The sequence below is a fragment of the Zootoca vivipara genome, chromosome 14 (assembly GCF_965207765.1).
Source record: "Zootoca vivipara chromosome 14, rZooViv2.hap1.1, whole genome shotgun sequence".
Lineage (NCBI taxonomy): Eukaryota > Metazoa > Chordata > Lepidosauria > Squamata > Lacertidae > Zootoca > Zootoca vivipara.
In genome coordinates, this window is record NC_142597.1 from 15,519,952 (window position 1) to 15,546,055 (window position 26,104).

The window sequence follows — 26,104 nt, forward strand, 5'->3', positions numbered from 1 at the left end:
ACTAACTCCTTTAAAATAGGCTTCAAGTGCTGGCTTGGTATTAGCCACCAAGCTGATCTAAGCAGTGATGTAATAATTGTATCGAAGCCAGCTACACTCCAGTGGGCTAGTAACCCAGTTTCATCCCATCAAACCTAGATGCATACCAATGAAATTAGATTCTTCTACAGGAAGGAGAAGTAGCAGCTCTGAGAAAAAGAGACTTTGCCATCACCTTGCCAGACACTAAGGAGCTATCAGAGGCACACTTGACAGGAGAGTCATATCCAACCATGCTGAACAAAGCAGCTGCTTTTAAATGCCATCTTTATTTTAACCGAGCACCAACTTTTTTAAAAAAGAAGAAATAAGGTGGAGAAAAGAAACTCAAACTTCCAGTCTCCCCTACATATCCATTCCCAATGGTACCTGAGGGTATGAAGGGAAACTGTTAGTTCTTTTAAAGGAGGGGGGAAGAGTTCTATATTGCAAAAGGACCTGAATCTCCACTACACAGAAAGCATCAGCTTTGGTGCAGGCTTATTAATTTAGTACTGTAATTCTTTGTTTTAAGTGCAAGAGAAGCAGCATGGAGAAAAGGCACTATGATACAACATAGGCATCAAAACTAGAGCAGTTATAAACAAACTGATAGCTGCACAGTCTCATGCTTTCAGTAAAAGAGAATGTGACGGGGTACAAAAGCAGTTTCTCGATTAAGCACCAAAGCACTAACTTTTCTTCTTAATTTAATCAACAGATGGACCTGTTGTGTTCATTTTGAAAAACAAAGCACACACACTGGTCCCCAAGAGTGATGGTGGGTGAGCAAAACACAGATGGCACTCAGCTTTGGCACAAGGTGATGGTGGGTGTTTCCAGGGCACAGGGAAAGCTGAGTTATCCTCACTCCCCTTATTCCACAGGTGAGTGCTTTTGCCCGCTGCCATGAACAACATTATAATAACCCAGAATAATTTATGGGTCTATTCTCCAGACATCTATAAAAATGCAGAAACAGTTGCTGTGGAAAGATGCAATGCATGTAGGTGACCCTAAAGGGGAAAAGCACATGCCCACCAGTTGTCTGCACAGTGTTTCAACGTAGGACATAATGGACTTCAAACCCAAATCATCTCACTGGGTGTACCTACTGCTCCCTCTCATGTAGAAGCAGACAAGTCAAATTCAAGTCAACGTGGCACCCCAGGAAAAAAAACGCACGAGTGTTCTGTGTGCAGCCTTTATGTATCCAATGGACAGAGATACCTGAACAGAAACAATCAGGAGACTATTATAACTAATGCCTAAGAGAGACTGGTAACGCACCTTCCCGCTGCGCCGCTATGCACGCTTGCTGGGAGGGTCTAAGCGGCACTTACTTCCGAGTAAACGCGCACAGGCTCGGACTGCCTATCATCCTCTCATCGTCATCATTATTTTAAAAACTCATCATCACCTCCTCTTCAGTCCTATTCCCCAGAAGCAAAAAAAAAGCACCCCTCCTGGCTTGGCTAGATATGGAGGAACAGAAACATTTAGAAGCTTTTAAAATAATAATAATACTAATATACACGCCAAAATCTCCCCTCCCGAACAGTAGCTGAAGCATAACAATAGCAAACTCCGTCCGTCCGTCCCCCCGTTTTTCTTTTTGGTGGGGGTAGATTTACAAAAAAAACCATACACCAGCTGCTTAAACCCTTCACATCCAACTGAAACAGCGATACGCCAAGAAGAAGCGGCGGTTGGGGGCTAGAGAGGAATAGGAGGGGGGGGTGAGAAAACCAGCTCCAAAAACAAAAGTCATCGGAGTTCCTTCCTCCTCCTCCTCCTTTTGCCCAGCTGCGAGAGGCACGTTGGCCGCAAATGCCTTCATCACCACCATCGCCACCATCCCCAACCCACCTGGAAAGTTAAAAAGAAAAAGAGAGAGATATATACATATATAGATGAGTCCTACCTTGACTGAAGAGGAAGAAGCAGAGGAGGACGAGATCTGTCTGAAAAGCTTTCATTCCTTAAGAGTTCGGCGGGGAAATAAGAGAGACGAACTTGCGCGCTTAAGCAGTTTCGGGGGCTAGCTTTATCTGCCTCCCGATGCTCTCGCCTGCCTTCTTCTGTTGCCGAAGCCCTCTTCCTACACACCGGCGAAGCGTTCGCTGGTTTGGCAGCAATAGCGGCGGCGGCGGCGGCTCCTGCTTCTGCTGCTAAGGCGGAGATGGAGTTTCGTTGCTCAGCCTCGCTCGCTCTCCCGGCGCCTACCTCCTCTTCGCTCATGTACGCGCTCTTCTCCGCTCCATTCCCTGGCTCTCTGAGCCTCGCCAGCCTCCTCCCGAGGAGCTCCTCCCACAGCCGCTGCCTGGACTGACTGACACGCCGACTGAAGTAGTCTTTAAAGAGGAACGACTTGCGAGCAACCTGAGAGAAGAAGGGTGGTGGGATTATTCTCTCCCCATTCCTCTTTTGCCTCGTCCTCCTTTACAAAATCTGGGCTGCTATCATTACAAGTTCAAGTAATATTTTTGTTGTTGTTAGTCCAGCCTGAGACAGCCCGATCCCTGGGCATGTTTTGCTCAGAAGAAGCAAACCCCTACTGAATTCAATGAATCTCCAAGCTCAAGGAAGGCTGCCTGTGCCTGTGCACACCTGCCGGAGAGAACCTCGCGCGGAAAACACTGGAGTTTACTTCTGAGGAAACGGCCCTTACACGACTATTCCAGGCGTGCTTTCTCAGAAGTAAACCCACTGCGGTCAATGGGATTACTCCCTAGTAAGTGGGCATAGAATTGCAGCCGTAAAGGGTTGGCAGGAAGGCTCCTCTTCTACAGGAATGAAATTAACATCTCCCCCCCCCCTCCTCCCCACCCCCTCTGCCCGCTTTTGAAAGGGAATCTTGCAGCCCGATCCTATTGATGTATTTATTTGCTCTGGGAACTAAGTCCCATAGATTTCGATGAGACTTGCTGCCAGGTATATATGCTTCGGGTGGCAGCCTTGCTGTGCCGATCTAATACTGTACATGGTTTAGGCTACGCTGAAGAAAGTTCCACAGAGAGCCCAATTAGAACTTACTCGCAAGTAAGCGCATAGACACGCAGCTCCCGGTAGAAAAGAAAAAGACACGGAGATTCCGATCCTGAGCACACATACTGGAAAGTAATTTCTACGGAAAACTCGAAGCATGCATGTACCGTACGTATAAGGTTGGGCAGGGAACGTGGCTCAAATGTCGGGGGCTCCTATGCCTTTCAGAACCGCGCAACAGAGAGCGGGTGCTTTAGCAGGTGCAACTTCGCTCCTTCCATATAGAATGCAATATTGTTCTAAGAAGCAGAAGAGCACGCGCCAGTAAAGAAGTTGGCAATCGTCCTGAGCTACAGTTTGGATCCCAGGCAGGAAACTGAGGGAAAGGATGGTTGATAGTTGCGACTGAGTAAAATAAGCCTGCATTGTAAAGAAGCCCCTTACTTGCTTTTAAGCGAAGTTCTCTTTCGCCAGTTGTAAAGGGAAATACTTCAAAACGAAACAGCTATCAAGAGCGCAAAGCGCTACAGTCTCTTAATGCCGCAAGTTCTTGGAAAGGGTGGCAGGTGGATAACCTGCTTGATTACTCTTGAGACTAACACCTGAGCTCTTGAAGATTACCTTTCCTGGAAAGCACTGTTGCTGGGGGGGGGAGCTGTTTGAAAAGTTATTGTGAGGGCTTAAGGCACAGGCCCCTAGCAGACGTTTGCATATACTTTTTAAAAAGTCTTCCTGAAAATGTAACAGCAGCAGCATTTTAACTAAAAAAAAATTTGTCCTGGAGCTCGAGCTCCCTGGGCAATTTCTGTTTCTCTCCTTTTTTCCAATCTTAGGGTTCACTTCTTCACAATTCCACACTAGTTACGATTATTTTTTAAAGTCCTCATGAAAATTCATTCAGCATTCTAACATGAATTTCTCCTAATAAACACATTTTTGTATGCAATTCTGCCTAATATATGCATTTTTGCAAGGCAGTTCCCCCACCCCTAAATAAAATACCCTGGGGATGTTTTCAATAAACTATAAAACACACAGAATAATGTTTTTAACAGTATTTTAATGCACATTTTACCCTAGTACATGCAGTTTTGCACACATTACTTAGCCAGATAACTGCGGTGTAAAATTCAGAGAAGCGAGAATTCCAAATGATGGCTGTATTTTGGTTTGTGTGTAGTTTCAGAAACTGCAAATTAGGTAGATTCACTTTTAAATGTGAACTGAATCAGATCTCCCTGCCTTTTTTAAAAAACCTACATCTCAGGTGATCTACTAGATGAAAAATTCAACAGAATAGAATCCCTAACCCTGCATTTCAATGCCAGAAAAATATTTACCCGTTGAATTTCTGACCTGCCATGGAGCAAGCCAGCACACATAGGAGTACTTGGTGGCAAAGTGGGGGGAGACTAGATGGTAGGTACACACCCTTTATTTTTCCTATTTTATTGGTTATTGTTTTTATACCATCAAAACTTAAATCCTAAACTTATTAATTTTATTTTGCAAAATAATAATTTGTTCACTTATTAAGGGAGTTCTCTGTTATTATGTGGGGTATATGGATGGTTATATAAATACTGCTTGTCCTGATTTCTTAAGCGAGTCTTGAGTCACAATCTTACTGTTAAATGAAGAGTGTTCTTCAAAACAAAATAATAATTATTTGATTTTTTTTCACATAAGGGTTTATGTAATCCTCGTCCTCATTTATCCCTTACTCTTTATTGTTTCTACTGGCAGACATAAGAGAAAAGTGAAATAATGTCATTTAAAAAACCCAAAAACATTGTTTCTGAAATATACTCAGATGAGCTTCGACAGGAAAGCAATTTCTGAGTTGTAGGAGAGCTGCTGGGAATATATATTCACTAGATGCAATTTCTTATAATTCAGTATGTGTGTGGTTGTTATTAGGAGAGATCCTGTGGAGTAGAGTTGTTCAGTCTATACTCAACTGAGCTCCTGTTTCAGGCCTTTGCCCTCCAGATGTTTTAGACTACGACTCACATCAACTCTAACCAGCATGGGGCTGATGGCAGTTGCAGTCCGAAATGTTGAGGGTGGGGGGAGCACCGGATTGGTGAAGGCGAATATGATGTTAATAGATATTTCATAAGCCACTGCAGGTTTTCTTACTACAATGTTGCCATAACAAAATAAACAAACAAAACAAAATCCATTGGGGAAAGGGTGGTGGCCTTGTGGTAGATCCCATGTTTTGCATGCAGGAGGTCCCAGGTTCAATCCCCAGCATCTGAAGGTAAGGTTCAGGAGGACTCACATCTGAAACCCTAGAAATCCACTGCTAGCCAGTAGACAATGCTGAGGTGGATGGACTTGGCATAAGATTACTTCTGATGTTTATAGTTCTCATTTTCATGTAATCTTAAAGCAGACCTTCACAATTTGTGACATGGCAGAATGAATGCCATCTGCCATCTATGCCAGTCCACAAAAACTATCTGGCAACCTCCATAATTTTATGCCTGCTAAGGACGGGGGGAGGGGGAGGATTTCAAAAGCATATGAGAGGCCACAGTATATGGCTGGTGGTGCAATGCTTAATCGATTAACTGGTTAGATTAACCAATTATGAAATCCATTGATCAACTAAAAATGTACTAAAAAATAATTGGGCTGATTTTTTTTTAAAAAAACTAATTTGTATACTAGAAGCAACTTTAACAAACAACCAAACACCTAATGAGCATGAACTTAAAATATGTATTCCTTTTTCTACCTCATGCAGAACGGGATGAGTCTCCTAAGGGTGCTTGCTGAATGTGCATCAGCACAAAGGATGGTGGGTGGGTAGGTGGGTGGGTGGGTGGGTGGGTGGAGAAACAGACAGACAGACAGACAGACAGACAGACAGACAGACAGAGTGCTTTTAGATCAGTGATAGTCAACCTGGTGCCTTGGACACCAACTTCCTGACTATTGGCCATGGTGACTGGCAGGGCCGGATTTAGGTTTGATGAGGCCCTAAGCTATTGAAAGGTAATGGGGCCCTTTATATGTCCAGCTGTCCTTTGTCAACAACAAATTGTCTCTGCTTTTTGTGTTGAATATATGCTATATGGTAATTTATCGACCTAATAGGTATCTAAAGCCATTTTATTTGTTTTTATCTTACGTTGGAACTGTACATCCAGGTTTTTTTTCCTTTAATTTTTTGGGGGGCCCTCAAGAGAGTGGGGCCCTAAGCTATAGTTTGTTTAGCTTATACGTAAATCTGGCACTGGTGTCTGGATATGTTGGGAGTTGGAATCCAGCATCTGGATGGCCACTCCTGCTTTAGATCAGTTGTTTTCCTTGCATGTAAATTTTAATTAAATAGTTAATTGACTAAAATCCATTGAATAAATCAGTTAATATTAGATTACTGCCAATGCCCTAGTCACAAATTGTGCAGGGGCAAAATATTTAAGCCAGAGAGTAACCACTTTGAGTTAAGGCAGGGATGGGGAACCCCAGAGGTTGTCTGAATCCAGCTCCTGTCCTCTTTAGCTAGCATGAGCAATGGTCAGGATCAAGGATGTTGTGTGCTAGAGTCCAACACCATCTGCCAGGGCCACAAGATCCCTTGATTTAAGGCAGGCTTTCTCAACCTTGACCCTCCAGATGTTTTTAGACTACAATTCCCATCATCCCTGACCACTGGTCTTGCTAGCTAGAGATCATGGGAGTTGTAGGCCCAAAACATCTGGAGGGCCAAGGTTGAGGAAGCCTGATTTAAGGGTTCCTGGTTTGACATATGGAAAGAAGCAGCTATCTATTTTATTTTATTTTATTTTATTTTATTTTATTTGTGTTGTTGTTTTTTGGAGGGGGTAGTGTTTTGTCAAACAGTAAAGGTCACATTTCTGTCTGATGTGTGTGCTAATCCCTACACATCGGCATCTTGTAGATTATAAATCAACCTGTTCTTTTCTTGCAGACACTTAAATCTCCTCAGACAAAAAATCAATTTGGAAAATGACTTTTTATAATCAACATAAATGTATACTGTTAATACAGTGCAGCTTTATATATATATAAAAGAACACACAGAGAAGTTATTAACTTTATGTCCTTAATCAGGGAGTGCTTGGTTGGGAATTGTTTTTGTGGGTCAGCCCTAATTCTAGAGGGCTTCGACAACCTAGTGCCCCCAGATGTTTAAGACTACAGCTGTGGTGGCCGGTACTGATAGGAGTTTATTCCAAATTATATGGAAGGCTGGTGATGGTTGCTGCAGGTTAAGAAAGGGGAGGGTCAGTGATTATTATTATTATTATTTTAAAAGTACATTGTACTTGTGAGGAGGAAAAAGCTGATGGGTATGTTTTTTCAGTATAATAAAGCAGAGCGGGAAAGGGGAATCTATGACTCTCCAGAGGTTGTCTGACTCCAACTCTCACCAGCCCCAGGCAGCATGGCCAATGGTCAGCGATGATGGGAGTGGTGGTCTAGCAACAGGTGCAGAGCCACAGGTTCCCCATCCCTGTAATGGGGCTGAGTACACTCAGTACATTTAAAGCACATGACTTCCCAAAGAATCATGGAAACTGTAGTTTACCTCTCACAGAGATGCAAGTCCCAGTACCCTTAGCAAACTACAGTAGTCAAGATTCTGCGGCGTAGTCATGTGCTTTAAATGTGCCTTACATTTATGGTATGCAGCAGCCAGGGAGTTGGAACAGATTTTTTGAAAAAAAATGCACTTCCTGGCTTTTTGTTTGTGGGATCCACAGACACAAAGATGGCCCAATGATACATCCAGAAAGTGAAACAAATTTTCCTTCCGCTTACTTGTTTTCCTATTGCTGGACAACCTTCTTGTCTTCCCGTCGTTTCCACGTATTTAAAACCTAGCAAGGTTCCCCTGTTGAATGTCTAGACTGGTGGTATTGGGGGAAGCAACCACACAAAGCTGTTCCCTTTTTGTTTTTAGTACAGCAGTTTGGGGCATAGGAGCATTGTCACATAGATGCAGGTGGCAACCTTAATTTTCTTGCTCCTCCCTTTCAGCAGCAGACAATTGGCAGACAGGGCTTATGGGAGAATGGGGGAATCCTGCTGGGTGTGTGATGGACTGACTTGCCTTTGTGAAAGATTCCCTTCTATAATCTTAAAGATTATAGTGCATTCCTATATAGTGCAGTCCTAGGCATTTCTGAAAATCTCACTGACTGGGCTCATTCCCAGGCAGATAAGTACATGATTCCATCCTAAGGGGAGGCCAAAGAATTGTGTGGCTCAGGGAATAAAAGTATGTTTCACAAATCCGGTTCAACTACCCAGCAACTTCAGCATGTGGCGTTGAAATGGCAGTTATTTGGGGCAGAGAACCAAAAGGGGGTATGTGCTGCGAAAAGCACTCCACCCTACTCCATTCCAACATGTCTGGCCACTGTTAAAAGACATAGGGGAATGGAACCGATTAAAAGGTGCCAATTGTCCACCGAGACAGAGCAGAGAAAGGAATGAAAAATTAGAAATTGTCAAGTTTCAAAACTAGCTGAGGAGCAGGTTCACGCGAACACCTTCCTACCCAGCTCCCCTCTTCTTCCATGACCTAGTGTAGAGCATCTGCTCTGTGTGCAGAAGGCCTCCGGTTCAATCCCCAGCAACTACAGCTAGGACTGGGAATGTTCCCTTTCTGAAACCCTGGAAAGTCGCTGCCTAGTCGATGCAGACAATAGTGAGCTAGATGGACCAGTGGCGTGACCTGCTGTGAGGCAACTGCCTCCATCTTGTCTGCTGCTGCCCACTGCAGTCACAAGTGAAACGCCTCAGAATGTTCCCTCAGAATTTTCCCGCCAAAAACCCAAGCTGGAAAGAAGGCCCAAAGCGCCATTATCTCAGGCTTCTACTGCCTCAGAGATTTCATTCTGTGCAAGTTGTAAAAGGTGTGGGCAGGAGCATCTGTGTGGGTTGCGGTGGTGGGGTTAGGGGGCAGGCAAAGAAAACCACTGAAAAGGAGGGGAAGCAGGCTAATTTCTCACTGAAAAATGAGAATAACCCCTGTACATTTTGTCTCATGTTTTGAGTTCTACAATGCTAGAAACTTACCCTTTTAAAAAGAAAAAGGAAGAATACTGGGGGTAATGGAGGGTGAGTGTGGACTGTCTCTTTTACCCCCACCAGAGGCCCTTGGGTATGAAAAATACTCTGATTTCGGAGGCTTTTTCACATGTTCAGCTTTCAATGAATGCTGAAGACCCACCTCTTTACCTTGACCTTTGATGCCCGAGACACATGTTTTCAGAGCCCACCCTGTGATTGTGATCTGTTCCAACCATTTTTAATGTTGAATTTTGAAATTGTTGTAACCCACCCTGAGACCTGCTGGTGAAGGGAGGGCAATAAATCTGATGACATGAACAACGATAGTACAGTTGCTTCCCAGTCACAGAGGAATAACTAGTAAAAAAAAAAAAGGAAAAAGTTCGCAACACTTATCTCCATGCCTCTTTTTACCTGCTGTTTTATTTGTTTGTTAATATTTTTATTGAAAGTTTTCAACATGCAATACAACAAAAACCAAGCTAATCTAAAAGAAAAGACAATAATAAAGAAGAGAAATAGATAAAAAAAAACCTCTCTATCTCAATTGTTTAGGGGAGTTTTTAATTTCTAATGTTTTATTGTATTTTTAATATTTTGTTGGAAGCCGCCCAGAGAGTGGCTGGGGAAACCCAGTCAGATGAGTGGGGTATAAATAATAAATTATTATTATTGTTGTACCATTTCCTTTATTCATATACAGAAAAGTCGGCCTTCCCGGCTCTCACATGGGAGCTTCTGTTTCTTCCCCTAGCCTCCCACTCTGGGAGATCTTTTTTCCTCTATCTCCCACACAGAGTCCCTCTCACCCCATCAATCCATTCCCTACTGTTTGCACAGGCAAGCACTTCCTGCATGTTGACGTCAAACTCTCGCCCAGCCTCTCCAGTATTTCTGTCTGCCCCTCTTTCTCCTGAGGCTCTGCAGTTTTCTCATGCTTGCCTACCATTTCTCCTTTGTAACCCACCCTTCCCCCCAGGCTCCTGCTCCCCACCCCCGGCATTGTCTTCTTTGGCCTTTCCTGGCAAGCACCCCACCTCTGGCTTCCCAACTTCCTGGGACTTCCTCTTTGTAAGCTTTCATCCAGTATTCCTATTTTGTATACCAGCACAAACTGCTCCTGCTGTCCAAAAACCTGTGTGAGGATTCTTTCACAGCAAGGGATTGGTTCTGCGTTCAGTCTTGGAAGTGACAAGCCTTCTAATAGTGAAACTAGGCACAGTGTTGGAGATTATGCAAGCATACTTTAGTGCTGTTAGAAGCTGTGTGTGTGTGTCTCTGTGTCTGAATTGTAAGAGAGTCACCATTTTCTGGGGGGGTCCCCTCCTGGGGGGTCCCTCCCTTCTCCCTTCTCCCTCATCCCATTTCCTTAATTTAAATCCCCCATGTTGCTAGTAGATTTGGGGTACAATAACAGGTACACAGTTGACAGCAGCTTTGAGGCGGGGGGGGGGGGGATTTCAATCCAGGAAATGGGAATGGTGGGAGAGGAAGAAACTTAAAGCTACTTCTTTTTTTCCGGATCCCACCCCTAATGGCTGCCCAGAAATTCAGTTTGAATTGCACATGTTCTTGTTACTACACAGATCTCAGTCCCTAGATTGCAGTCACCATTGCCTACCGTTCTCTTGGGGCCTGGATGTGCACTGCAGACCGGTTTGAGGCATGTGCACCTATTTTATACAAACAACAAAGGAGGTGGTAAATTGTTTCTGCACTGTGCAGGAGTTGCATGGTGGTCAGCTTTCCCATGGGAGATACATATACAAAACTAGCCTATGCAGGGAAGGGAAGGCTAGAACTCTTCTTCCTGTCATCTTTTTTCCTGGTGTTGTAGGGAGTTTTATTTCCAAGGAGGATAATTCTTGACTCCTTCAGGTGGCCTGTTTATTGAACATTCATCTTGATTTGCTTGCACAAAGCTTACCCAGAGGCTAGACTATGTCTCATCTTTGTTGAGCATTTGGTCTGATTTGTTTGCAGGAAGGTTATATGCCCATGAACATCCGTCCTGATTTGCTCGCACAGTGGCTATGCATACACCTGCTAATCATTTGTTCATCCCACACTTATCAGTGCATTTTCCCATCACTTTCCTAATTGCAAAATCGTGTGTGTGTGTGTGTGTGTGTGTGTGTGTGTGTGTGTGTGTGTATTTGTTGCACCAGGGCAAGAGAGCGTTTTGATGCACTTTAATTGTGCAAACCTAAATTTCCAATATGAACTTGACTCTCTCCTGCAAAATACTGAGGACAGATTCACCAAACTGATCCTGTCAGTGGAAACTGCATTCACAGACTTTCACTGTACAATGCAGTCCCCCCCCCCAAAAAAAAACCTTCCTGAAATTGCCTTTGTACAGGGTTGGGAAAATCCTCAGAACATCACATGTGGGGAGGCGAGCTGGAATCATTCTGTTTGTGAAGCTGAAAAGCTTGTGCTGATGGAACGTTCAACATAACATGGTGGTAATTTCCTCCCTGACAGTCTGGAGGCAACCTCAGCCAAGGAAACTGTCATTTGCAGTCTGGAATGGAACAGGCCAGGAATAGTTTTGCTGCCTCAACTGCCATTTGTGTGAACTAGTCCAGGGTCCATTGCCACTCCCATGGAGCAAAGTAACACAAGGCTGCTTCCCATTTCCCACATGGACTGCTGTTGCCTTTCCCATCTTCCCTTGTTGCCATCTCTGCATTCTTGAACATCTGGAAGCAAACTCTGCCAAGTTTGTCCCTGCTTCTTCTTTGGTGCATTAACAACTGAGATCAACAGTGCATGTTATGGAGACATCCAGTGGTGCTCAATAACAGTAGGGGGTGGTGGTGATGGGGGTTCGGTTTATTATTATGTAGTCTATTTTTAGGATGATTGTCCATCACAATCTCAAAGCAGTGTGCAAAAACAGCATAAAGCATCATAAAGATCAAAATCAATAAAGTGCCAATAAAAACAGACATCTAGCAATCTATGAAAACCATAAAAGTGACTTCAAGAAGAGCAGCATAAAGCTAGAGCCTATAAGAACAATTCTGAACTTCTTATTTTTTTTTTAGTGAAGGGGGAGGGGAGAGAACCCACTTGGACTTGGACTGTGAACTCCTTGCATTCCTTGTTACCAGGCCAAAGATGATGTACAGGTGAAAATGCCCCCTCTTTCATTAAAAAAGGAAAGTGGTAATGGGCATTTATCATTCTGCAGCCTGATCAGGAGGTTATTCATGTGCCCTACTCATGTCAGTGGTGATAGCTTCCAAACATACGTGAAAAAAAGTTGATGTACTGCAGCCTTCTTGCTCCTCTGCAAGTCTTTCCTATTAGCATTCAGTATCTAGACAGCTGCTCCCTCCTGTTGCTGCAGGAGGAAGATGGCATGGCCCTTTTCACAGAGGTTTAGAGAATCAGTTGGAACTGCAATATGTGTTCCAAGGCTGTGCTGCTCAGCACTCACACTGGTCTCCTCGCAGCAGCTAGAGGGCAGAAAGGTTTTTAGCAGTACATTCCAAGTGTGGAAAGCTGTGGTTGGTGGAGGTGCCCATTTGACAAGGCAAACTTTTGTTATTTTTTTGCCTCTTATCAGGTTGACATGTGTGGGTTTGGCACAGATCGTTTGGCAGTCAGTGTCTCCTCTGCAGGGTAATTTAAATGAAATACAACCAGTAGGAAGCTTAACACAAACCTCTGGACTGGACATTCAGGATGGAAAATTTGACACAGAGTCTTGCTACCAGAAAGCTCCACCATAATTTCTCAAAGTAGGTAACTTCCTTTCTGGAATGTGGATATTGGTTGCTGATCATCAAAAGCTTCTCTACTAATAATAAGTTGGTTGGAATCCATCATGGAAAGGCGGGGAAGAGGGACTTGTGTTGAACTCCAGCTGTTGTTAGCCTGAGATCAAATACCACACTTATCGCATTGACAGTGTTTGAACTACCCATGAGAAATTTCAGGATCCTTATCTATTGTTCAGTTTTCCCTTGAAATCCCTCAAATATTTTGCCTGAGGATGGTCCTCAAGGTTCACTTCTTGAATTGCTTTTAGGCAACCTTGGATGTTAACTCTTGTAAAATAAGCACCTTTTCCCAACATAACACTTTTCATTGCAGATCAGCTAAATATTCAACTGTGAGGCTTCATGTGATAGAGAAAAATATATATGCATATATCAGCAAGCTGCTAGACTGGGGTCTCTCCAGCCCCTCTTTTTTGGGAAAGGTGGCAGTTTTGCTTTCCATGATGAATTGTTTTGTTGTGAATTGAGATCAAATTCAAAAATTGCAAGTGAAACCAATGTTCAGTGTGGTTCTAGTCCAAAAGATTTGGGCCTGTTGCATGACTTCATCCTGGTACAAGCCAGGAAGTCAATGGCTGAATGGCTTTAGCCAGCTGAGCACAGTAATAATCACCTAGTAATGAGCTGCCTGGAGTCTTACTGCTTTTATGAAATGGAACAAAACGCACACAAGAATAAGGAATCCAAGGAACCCATTAGAGACATGGAGACAAATTATGCGTTCAACTCATATAGAAAGTAGTAAGGGTTCAGCAGAGCTATTGTGGATTTACATGGGTAAATTGGAGCTGAAATTATCAAGAGCCACAGAACCAGCAATGCGTCCAAAATGCAAAATCTATTTATGGTGCAACCTTTAGCTCAAAGGAACAGGGACTAGGTTAACCGAGTATCTGGGCAATGGTGCATAGCAAATACAGTTCATCTTGGGGAGGTAATGATGAGACCAGCAAACAATGTTGCAGTCAAATTTATGTTGGAACAGCAGATAATTTCAATACGGTTTTTAGATGGCTTTTTTAAATGCATGTGACTCCAATTGGGTTTTTGCATTTCCTGAGTTTATGCATGAAGATACTTTTATGCTAAATCAGGCTACTGACCCATGCTGCCAATGCTGCCAGTGCCGTCTGTGCTGAGTGGGGGTGGCTCTCTGGGGCAGGGATGGGGAACCTCAGGTCTGGGGGCCACATTCCATCCTCCAAACTACCTGGGACACCTCCTCAGACTACACACCCTGCCCAGGCCTTTCTGGCCCTGCCAGGTGGCGCTCATAGCTGCCAAGTTATCCCTTTTTTAAAGGGATTTTCCATTATGCTGAATAGGCTTCCTCGTGAGAAAAGGGAAAACTTGGCAGCTATGGTGGCGCTGTGGGTTAAACCACAGGGTCTAGGGCTTGCTGATCAGAAGGTCGGCGGTTCGAATCCCTGCAATGGGATGAGCTCCTGTTGCTCGGTCCCAGCTCCTGCCAACCTAGCAGTTTGAAAGCACATAAAAGTGCAAGTAGATAAATAGGGACTGCTACAGCGGGAAGATAAACGGCGTTTCCGTGCACTGTTCTGGTTCGCCAGAAGCACTGTCTGCAGACAAACGCTGGCTCCCTCGGCCTATAGAGCGAGATGAGCACCGCAATCCCAGAGTCGGACACGACTGGACCTGATGGTCAGGGGCCCCTTTACCTTTAAGTGGAATGTGAAGGGACGCGGGTGGCACTGTGGGTTAAACCACTGAGCCTAGGGCTTGCCGATCAGAAGGTTGGCGGTTCAAATCCCCATGATGGGGTGAGCTCCCGTTGCTCGGTCCCTGCTCCTGTCCACCTAGCAGTTCGAAAGCACGTCAATGTGCAAGTAGATAAATAGTTACCACTCCAGCAGGAAGGTAAATGGCATTTCCGTGTGCTGCTCTGGTTCACCAGAAGCGGCTTTGTCATGCTGGCCACATGATCCAGAAGCTGTACAGAAGCTCCCTCAGCCAATAAAGTGAGATAAGCGCCGCAACCACAGAGTCATCTGTGACTGGACCAAATGGTCTGGGGTCCCTTTACCTTTTTAAGTGGAATGTGAGCTGAAAGCCTAATAATGCATCTTGCTTGCCTGGATGAACTCATTTGTGGGTATGTACAGAAATTAGCACACTGTGCAAAGATAAAATCTACATTTACTACTCTGGCCTCTCTTCCCAGCCATCACTGGCATTTGACACTTGGAAGATTGCTCAGAGTGTGGCCCTCACGTATGTACATACGTGTGTGGTGTGTGTGTGGGGTGTGTGTGTGGGGTGTGTGTGGGTGTGGGTGTGGGTGGGTGGGTACTATCCCAGTCTTTCCTCAGGTCCTTTTATAGTTACTAGGCACTGAACCTGGGATTGACTGTATGCAAAGCATGTGCTCCATTATTGGGCTATGGTCTTCCCCTAACAATTCGAATGAATATCCTGTATATGATACAATGTACATTCAGGGATGAACCCACAGATTTTTTTGGGGGGGCACCCAGCCTTCATCTCCGTAACCTAAATTGGAGTGGAGGAGAAGACAGTTGACCCTGTCAGGGCTGGCAGTGCTGGGCTAGATTAAACCATCATCTGACCCCAATGTTCAGTTTCCATCAATTTAGAAGGATGTCGAGCCCTCTTAGATCTACCTGAAAAGAGCTGCCATTGTTTAGTTCTAGGGATGGTAGGATCTGTGAATTTTGGTTCTCTCAGTTTCTCCTTTTTACATTCTTAATTTCACTTATCCACATTTCTGCAGCAATCTGTGATGTTTTTTCTTTTAGAAATTCCTCAGCATTTTAATGCAATTTTCTTCCAATAAGTTACATGGTTGTATGCAGTTTTTACTAATGTACACATTTTTGCAAGCAATTTACTTTGACATAATGCATTTTATGTTATGTTCAGTAATACTTTAATTTTTATGCACATGTTTACATAAAATCATCACTTTGGTAAACATTGGAGTGCTGTATTGCAAAATTCAGCTAAATGCGAATTTTAGTGTTATTGAGTTTGCATTCTTATATTGTTTCAGAACGTATGAATTTCATAAATTTGACTTTAAATGTGAACTAGACTTTCTCTCCATCCCTATTTGTAGGGAAATCCCTCTGGTGTCACATTTCTATAACACATTTTTGATGTTTTAACTGACCAGTGTAGATTCCAGTGTTAGTTATAGTCAGAGTAGACACATTGAAATTAATGCACATGACTAACTTAGGTCCATTAATTCCAATATATCTACTCTGAGTATAATCCAAAATATTTATATTGATAACCTATTTATTGATCATCTTGATTTGTCTGTAGAACATTTGTGGGGAGGTTAGACAACATTGCCTATTCAGTGCGCATTTGTTTTTATTTGTTTGCAGGGAGATTAGATGACACTTCATTTATTTATTTATTTAACAAAATGTATATATCGCTTGATTCCAGTAAAACTTCTACGTGGTTTATAGGAGTTTCTTGCTGTGCATTTCTATTGGCTTGTAGTACAGTCACAGTAACACACACACACACACACACACACGCACACACACACACACACACACACACTGTATACTGATACCCTGGGAGATTATTTAATTAGCCTCAGTTGGGTCTTTAAGTAGGCTGATTTTGGGTCTTGATCCCTTTCCAGAGATGTGGGGTGGGGTGGGGTAGTAGGAAGCAGCAGGTAAGCACATTGGGCCATGTTTATAGGTGAATGCTGGTTCTTACAGCTTGCAGATGAGGTCAGGGCAAGGCTCACTTTGGCCACTACCCAACAACTGTTTACCCCAACGGCTGTTGACTGGTCTTTTTATTTCATGTCTCTGCTTACAACTCCTGTATAGCATGTGTCCTGTATTTTCATGTATTATGGCCCTAAAATATGCAAATAACCTGGACAGAGCTTTTGTTTATGCCAGGAATCCTCAAACTTTTTCAGCAGGGGGCGGTCCACTGTCCCTCAGACCTTGTGTGGGGCCGGACTATATTTTGAAAAGAAGAACGAATTCCTATGCACACTGTGATGCATTTTAAAAAGGACACATTCCATGCAAGAGCACCAGGGAGGCCCCACAAATAACCCAGAGATGCATTTTAAATAAAAGGACACATTCCACTCAGGTAAGCCACCCCCACCCCCATGACTCTCCCCTCCCTTCTACACAGCACCAGACGAGCCTCGGTGACTGCCTACCTGTGTCTTGTGAGCAGCAGGGGCTGCGGGTGGTGGGGTGATGAGTGGCGCATGAAAGGGCTCCGGAGAGGGGCTGGCAGCAACAAAGCCCGAATTGAGCCTGCTTAAAATGGCGGCCACTCAAGCGCTCATGCTGTGCTGCTGCTGGCACCAACAAAGCCCAGCCCACTTCCTCCTCTAGGCAGGGCGGGGAGAAGGAGGGAGGGAGGAGGCACTGCCGCTGCCACCGTGTGAGGGAGAGGGAAAGAACGTGCACATTGGCACAGCCTGAACGATCAGATCCATGCCCATCCACGCGGCAATTCCCAGACCGCCCGTGGGCCTTTGTTTGCCAACCCTTGGTTTATGCTCTCCTCTTCCATTGCCTTCCCAGAATTCATGTTACCTCCTTTTTCCCAGTGCCTTGTTTGGCAGGCCTATTTTCAGGGACACATGTGCCAGCCATCTAACAGATGAGCTGGATTTGAATAACTGGGGGTAAACTTTTATTTTATAGCTTATTGCACAAGCTAGCTGCAGCCTCCCATGTTTTCTACCTGCTAACTAATGTGTGGTTCTGTGCTTAGAAGCCATAGGTAATGGCTATATATAAAACAAGCAAATCCAGTTTATAATTGCAAGAAGCCAACGAGTTACAAACACGAAAGACATGTTTAAAAGCCCACACATTTCCATCCATCATGTGCTAGAAATAATAGTTCACAAGGCTAAAATGCTGGATTGAAAACAAAATACATCCATTTTCTTTGGTTTTATCACAATAAAGCAAACTTACCCCCTGCAATGATTCCAAACATTTAAGACTGCAATGCTGATGTAGGAAGAATTTATTTGAAGGCAGTTTTCTCCTGCCAGCAGGGCAAAATTGACAACAGAGGAAGGGGTAATGTGTCCTGGCCACATTACCCTTTCCACAATTTCCTCCCTTCCATTACTATAAAAGGGACTGATTTATTCCATCAACAGAACTGGGGCGGGGGGGAATTCTCCCACATTTGAGAGGCATTTTGGGCTGCTGTGAAAGGACAAGGTCCTTTGTATCCAATCTTCCTCCCAACATTCTCTTTCCCTGACATTCCCCACCCCCTTTGGCTCTATCAACATTTATTTATTATCATTATTTATTTATTGGGGTCACGAAGTGTCGGACACAACTAAACGACTAAACAACAACAACAACAACAACAATTTATTGCATTTATATCCCACCTTATTCTCCAACGAGGCATACCTGGTTCTCCTCCTCAATACCTATAACAACCCTGTGAGAGAGGTTAGGTTGAAAGTGAGTGGTCCAAGGTCACCCAATGAGCTTCATGGCCAAGTGGGGATCTGAGCCCTGGTCTATCCAGGTTTTAGTCCAGCACTCCAGCCACTGCACCACATTGGTGTGCACACACACTCTCTCTCATTGGCACTCAAGAAGTCATAGTGGTGAGGAGAAAGGAGCTCAGACATGGGTTCTCCCACTCTTTCCTTACAAGGTCAAAGATATCTTCCTGACCTTAGACAACAAGAACAGATGAGAACATACAAAGAGCCCTGCTGGATCAGGGCAGAGGACAGCCTAGTGTGCCATTCTGTTCCAAAAGCAGTAGTCTCTCCACCTGTGAAACCTAGCAACCGGTCTAAAGAGGCATATTGTGAGCCCTGGACGCCATACAATCTTTGCTAAATGCTTTGGCATTAAGCATAAAGTGCCCAAATCATAAGATCCCTCTTAAAATGTGTGTGTGTGTGTTGGGGGGGGGTGTCCTACCAATGATCAAATTTAAATAGTCATACCTCAGTTTAAGTATGCTTCGGTTTGAGTACTTTCAGTTTAAGTACTCTGCGGAGCCATCTGGAATGGATTAATCCACTTTCCATTACTTTCAATGGGAAAGTTCGCTTCAGGTTAAGTACGCTTCAGGTTAAGTACAGACTTCCAGAACCAATTACACTCATACTTCGGGTTAAGTACGCTTCAGGTTGAGTACTTCGCGGACCCGTCTGGAACGGATTAATCCACTTTCCATTACTTTCAATGGGAAAGTTCGCTTCAGGTTAAGTATGCTTCAGGTTAAGTACAGACTTCCGGAACCAATTGTGTACTTAAACTGAGGTACCACTGTACTACATTATGAATCTATCTATTTGTCAAGAAAATGTAGAAAATGTATAGTATAAGGAACCACACACACCCAGCAAAACAGCTATTAAACAAAGTGAGGGCTGTTTTGATATCTTCTGCCTGTGAAAATAAACTTGTGAATTTGGTTGAGCTTTCTCAGTTTTTTTTTATATATAAAAACTAATTTCTGTATGCACTACAAGTACTTCAGGTAATAAGAATTGCAAATTATAACCTACAATTATACGCCAGATTCTTAAAATAACCCATCCGAAAAAAATATTGTCTTTATGCAGAACCCACAGAATTCATATTACCCAAGTAGTGTCTCTGACATGGCTACACTAAGTTGTGTCCAACTAAGTTCTACTCAGAGTAGACCCACTGAAACTAATGAATATAAGTATTTTCATTAGGTCTACTCGGGGCAGGACTAGTATCACTATAACCCAGGCATCCCCAAACTGCGGCCCTCCAGATGCTTTGGCCTACGACTCCCATGATCCCTAGCTAACAGGACCAGTGGTTGGGGAAGATGGGAATTGTAGTCCAAAACATCTGGAGGGCCGAAGTTTGGGGATGCCTGCTATAACCTATTATGGCTGAAGTTTCATGAGTGTGCAGGATTGAGGATTTGCACACCATTGGGCCAAGTATTGCAAATGGAAACAGTCTTTACCCCATTGACACGGAATTATATAAGAAGGTAAGAGAAACCCTGCTGGATTATATGAAAAGGTTATTTTATTCAGTATCCTCCTCCTCACAGTGGCCAGCTAGATAACTTCACCAGCTAGGCATGAAGGCAACATGCTTTCTCTATTGTTTGCCTCATCACAGCTAGTATTTAGTACCGGTAATATACTGCCTCTGAATCTGGAGGTTCCATTTAGCTATCATGACTAGTAGAAATTGTCAGACCTGTGCTCCATGAATTTGTATTGTATCATTTGGGCCCAAGGTATGTAGCCTGAAGGCACGTGACACAACAACAGTGGCATAGTTAAGAATGTTTAGGCTCTGGACTTAATGGCCAATATCCCGCTAACACATTCTGTCCGCAAAAAGCTTTCTACTTGCACAACAGAATTACTTCCTTCTCCCCTCACCCAGCAGACCACCTGAATCTGTTCTATGGGTTTCCCCAACCCTCTGGGGCAGATTTAGGTTGCAGGGAACATGCAGAGATGCGAGAGGGAATGCAATTCCATTTTACAAGTGGAAAACCTGGAACTGATGGGCACTGTCCATTGGTCTTAAAGGGACCTGTTCAGATAATGTTTACTGCTTCATGCATAGGCATGAACGTGCGCTGGGGTGACGTTCCAGGGATAGTACTTGAAGCCAAAATTGTATATAGACAAAAAACATTGGCAATCCCACTCGCCACTGAACCCAAAATCCTTTTCCCCATATTCCTGCCCCCTTTTTTGTCAAGTGCAGAAAGCTGACACAAGCTAAATGCACTTAAGCTGTGAGTTATCGGTACTTCAAAAACCCACCCAGCCAGCCAGCCAGCCAGCCTTGTTGCATTTGAGGATGACCCTTCTGCTCAATCTGCGGAGTGAGTGCCCTAGACTGTTGCCCCCAAAGTCCCGCCTTGATGAAATCCCTGTTTAGCCATGTGTGCCTCTTACAAAGTGGGAGCTTTCCCATTTCTGTTGTATTCTTAGTAGGCGGACACAATCTGTTTTGATGGTTAATATTTGCCAGTGGCTGAGTCATGTCTGAGTCAGGCTTCTAAACCTTGAAAATAAGACAACAGAGTATTCTGACTTCTGTGTGCAACATGGCTGAGAGAGAGAGTTCATTCAAGCAGATTTTTGTGTGTGTGTGTTTGATGAAAGCAAAGGATTAAAAGAAAAATAGTGAGAGCTACAACAAACTGTTGCAGGGCAGAGCACAGCTGTGCAGGATTCCAGCCACTGCCTTCCATCCCTCATCCCATTACACTTTCTCCGCTCACACCATACAGTCTCTGAGCATTCCATGACCACCAAGCATGCTCAGTTGCAATTGTGCTCTTTTGGGAAAATCTCCTCCCAACCTGTTGATACACATACCAGAATGCATGGTTTCCATACTATACAAAATATACAAAAGCATAAAAACAACAAAATGTACTAAAAAACCCCATAGATTTATTCTAAAAGCAACAGAAAGAAGACTTAAGTTAGTCATGCCCATTAAATTCATTGGGTCTTCTCTGCATGCGACTAACTATAGATACAACCCAAGGTCTGGACAGGCATATATCCAAAGAGGCATTATGCATAGCTGAGTAAAGTCTACACCTGGGATAGGGAACCTATGGCCCTCCAGATGTTGCTGAGTTCAAGTCCCATCAGCCCTGGCTGGCATAGCCAATAGTCAGGGATAATGGAAGTTGCAGTTCAACAACAAAAGATGGGAATAGTACTCCCTAGCAAGTTGTTTGGAGGGCAGAGCTGTGTGTGCTGCACAACCTGCCTTGCACCCTGACCTAAAGCTTTCCTGCTGCCCTCAGGTTCAGTGGAGACTGCTTTCCCATCACCAGTCTTGATGTTTTCAGTGTCAATGTGAATAGCTTCTGTATCTGCAGTGGATGAAGGAGACCATCTTGTCTTTTACCTTAGGTAGCAAAATATCTTTGACTTGCTCTGGCTAGCCCTGCACCCTGAGCCTCACTTGAGACTGGGGCAGAAGTAAGTCGTATTTTTAAATACCAATGAATTTTAAACACCAATGAAGCCTGCACAAATGTGTTTGCCAGTTAGTAGGAACAGTTGGACTGTCTTCCAAGAAACGAGTCAGCAGAACAACATTTTGGGTTTGCTAGAACAAAGCCCCAGTTCTGTAAATGTTGCCTCTTGTGATAATACTCTCGGCATAAAGAATATCTGAAACTGAGCCAGTTCCTTGTGGCACCTCCAGAAAACATAGATAACGGGGTGCAAGCGAGATCTCCCTTGTGCGTGGATGGCTGCCAAAAATTCTTCTCTTGCAGCATGTGATAAGCTATTAGACAGTGTGTTAAGGGACAGTGCTGACTTGGAGAGACAAGCAGGCAGTCCCTGGGAGCAATGCAAGTATGAGAAGGCAACAAGAGATATTTGATGACAGTTTGTTTTATGCAAACATGGCAAGGAAGCTTGACCTGCCTACCCACTCAAGGTTCTGCTTTTGCTGCATTCTACAGGATAAATAAGTAATGCTGATAAGGGCCAGATACTTATATAGCTTACTTATAGAAGGACTAATTACTTATATTTAGAGGATACTAAAAATGTTGATAACAAGGGAAAGTGTTTGAAGCTGCAACCTTAAGGTCACTTACCAGGAATAAAATCCCACTGAACTCAGTGAGACTTTAAAGTAAATATGCTTCCTAGGATCTTCCTGCAGAACAAGAGTATGAAGGAATGATTGATGACCCAATCGTATTGAATGCCATGGAGCTGCTAAGTTTAATAGGGCACTGACTATAGTTCTATTCAAGCATTATATTAATGAGGAAATGTAACACATGGAGATGGGTGTGTGAGCTCTGCTAGTACCATTGCCATTCCCCACTGCCAAATTGGAGGGTGACCATTTGCAGCATGGAGCTTGCCTCTGCTCATGCAGACACCCTGTGTGATTTGGAACTTCCTGATCCATACTGTGTTAAGGCAGGACAACAGGTCCTTTGAATATGTATGGCAGTGTCACAAAAAATACCTACTTCAGTAAGGGGATGAAAGGGAGCAGGAGAACAAACAGACCACCATCACCACAGGAGGATTGCATTGAGCAGGGATGAGGATCTGTGCCCCTTGAGAGGCTGCTGGACTGACACATCCATAGTCCATGGATAGGCCATGCTGGTTTTGGCTGATGGGAGATGCAGTACAACAGCACCTGGAGGGCTGCAGCACCCCCACCCTTGGGCAATGAGTGTGAAGGTGATAGAGCTAATGCCTTTTGGGACTGGTAGGGTGGAAGGCCGTGCCACCAGTGCTGGGCGGGGCCATGCCCAGTGTGGCTCCGCTGGGCAGTGCAGGCAGAGGCCATGGCTGCAGGAAATTTAACTGCAATGCGGCCGGGGCGCTCTCCTCTCTTACCGGATCTCCCAACCCACCTACCCTCTTTTTATGCTTTGCTATGATACAATTTTGCTATGGACAAATACCATCCACCATATTTTGGGGGCCAGTTAGGAATTTTTTCCACTTAGCAAATTGGCACCAGCCATTTGGTTTTCGCCTACGTTGTAGCCATCATCACAAATTTGTGAGTTTAGGCATTGGGTAAGCCTTTGTTTAGATGGTGGGGGAGGTTGTAGCCTCCACCTGCCCCTCCTCATTCAGGGTATCCTGTTAAAGGTATCTAGGGATCCTGTCTGATGGCCAGACGTGGGCTAGGGCCATGCCACGACCCCAACGGGGACCCCTCGGGGTGTCCCTATTTGATGTAAGTCATAGGGCTCCTCCTATGGGTGGTTTACCCTTCCATGGACTCCCTGCAGATGGTTGGAGTCAGGGCCGTCTTAAGCATATCCGGCGCCGTGGTGAGAAGATCCCTCCGGCGCCCCCCCCCCAATTCCCAAGAATTGACAACCTTTTTTAGGCGGGGGACCCCCCCAAAGTTGATGACCATTTTTAGGAAAGGTTCCCCAGAGAAGAAGCTGACAAGAAGCAGCGGGTGGAAATTAGCAAATACAAAGGAAAGAAGGGGTGAAAGAGAGAGGGAGGAAGAGAGAGGGAAGGAAGGAGGGAAGGAGGGAGGGAGGGAGGAGTCAGAGAGAGAAAGAAAGAGAGGGGGGAAGGAAGGAAGGAAGGAAGGAAGGAAGGAAGGAAGGGCTGCGCACAGCGCCCAAACGGCTCTTGCTTTTCTTGCTGGGAGAAGGGACAGACTGACAGGAGCTCCCGTCCACCACCACCCCTCCCAGCTCGCAGCAAAGCAAGCGGAGCAGGCTTGGTAACTGGCAGCAGGGGGGGGGCATCCCAAAAGTGCTCCTCCTGCCTTCCGTGCCTGCGTTCCAATGGAAGGCAGGCGGCTCAGCCCGGGAGAGGCTGTTGCTTTTGCAAGCAGAGCTACAGCCTCTTCGGGGCTAGAGCGCCTGCGTTCCGTGGGCTCCTCTAAAGCAAGCACTTCGCTTGCTTTAAGGAGAAGCCAACAGAAGGCAGGTAGGCAAGGCAGGCGGCTCAGCCCGGGAGAGGCTGTTGCTTTTGCAAGCAAGGTGACAGCCTCTTCGGGGCTAGAGCGCCTGTGTTCCGTGGGCTTCTCCCACCCAGCCACCCTTTCTGTGCAAAGGGGGCTGATTTGTAAGGCGCCCGCACTGCTCCCTCACTGACAGAGGGGGTAAGACCACCACCCCAAAAAACGGGGACCCCCTCTCTCTCTGGGGGTGGGGGTGGGCGGTGGAATGGGGTGGGGGAGGGGAAGGCGCAGCTGCCAAGGTGAAGAGGCGGCCTCACACCCACTTCAAAGCCTCCCACCGGGTCCTGAGTTGAGGGAGCAGGGGCGCCCAGCAGCGAGTCCGCTGCCCTCCGTCGACTCGGGAGTCTCATTGGGTCTCCTCGGAGGAGGTGGAGCCAAGCCAAAAACCCCACAGAGCAGCGTCTGGCGCTGCTGGCCACAGGCAGGGAGAGGGCAGGAAGGAAGCAGGCAAGCTCTGTGGGGCTTTCGGCGTGGTGCCTCTTCCTCTGAGGAGACCCAAGGAGACTCCCGAGTCGGCGGAGCGGATTGCGGCGGACTCACTGAGGGGCGGTGCATGGGGCCACTCAGCCAAATGGGAAGGAGGCCTCTGGGCGCAGCAGCGCCCCTGGTGGCCAGGCGCCCCGGCGCCCTGCGCCACCGTGACTACCCCTAGAGCCGGCCCTGGTTGGAGTCAAAATATAGTCTGGCTTCACCCAATGCCTAAGCCAAACTGCTCGCATATGTAAACAATAAAGTTGTGGCCTATTTGATCCCATAAATCTAAATACTCCTATCTGTGTATTTATTAATCACTAGGGAACTGCGGGTCATGGGGCCTTGTCACATAACTGTATTTTTGTGTCAACAAGGAAAAGGCCACAGACCAGACTCCTGTTTTTATCTTTGTAGGCTACAGGTTTGGGAGGTCTCTTGGACAAGAAGCATCCTTCATGGCCCCACTCACTCAGTGAGTCTTTCTCCGCATCACCTATATCATCAGAGTTGCTATTTCTCTTCCTTATCATTGCTAACCACCTGCTTGATTGCCAGGCAGAAAGCTAAGAAGTGTTCCTTTCTTGTGAGGAAGCCTATTCATCATACGGGAATTTCCCTCAAAAAAATGGAGAACTTGACAGTTATGTTCCAGGTGGAAGACCTTATATTTGAGTAAGCAGTACCAACCCTAGGATCATCAGGAGGCATGCAGGTGTGAAGCATCTCTCATGCACAATTCAGTGGATGGTAAGATTTGCCATATAAGACATTAATCTATAACTTGGATTGGCAAAACTCTTAAATCAGGGATGGGAAACCTTTTTCAGTTAAAGAGCTGCATTTCCTTCTGAAGAACCACCCAGGAGGTCACATGCTTGTGGTGGGTGGGACCAGAGGCAACAAACATGACCTTTGTATGGTAAGCTAGTTTCTACTCACAATTGCAAATACCCTTCTATCCTCCATACCGGCAAGCAAGAGATGCTATCAGGATTCAAGGACACACCCCAGCAGAAAGGCCTGGAGAGTAGCTACTTTTGGCACATGAGGCCATAACTACACTAAATGAAAATAAAATAAAATTTATTTATGCTGTCATTGTTTCATCTGTTGAATGGCTAGCTGAGTAGAAAGCTCACCTGCTCCCCATCAAAGTCTAGTGCTTCAGGTGGTTGCCTGTGTCTAGTTCAGGCACCCCCAAACTTCAGCCCTCCAGATGTTTTGGACTACAATTCCCATCTTCCCCAACCACTGGTCCTGTTAGCTAGGGATCATGGGAGTTGTAGGCCA

At 45.1% G+C, this 26,104-nt stretch overlaps 1 protein-coding gene across 1 annotated transcript in view; it reads right to left on the reverse strand.

Annotated features, from left to right (window-relative positions):
• Positions 1 to 2,336, reverse strand: part of KIRREL3 (kirre like nephrin family adhesion molecule 3) — a 733,484-nt gene extending 731,148 nt beyond the window's left edge. Inside the window, exon 1 of the mRNA XM_088657681.1 lies at positions 1,943 to 2,336. Coding sequence (XP_088513807.1) covers positions 1,943 to 1,997 — 55 coding nt within the window. The 5' untranslated portion in view covers positions 1,998 to 2,336. The remainder of the gene's footprint in view (positions 1 to 1,942) is intronic.
• Between the last annotated feature and the right edge of the window lie 23,768 nt (positions 2,337 to 26,104).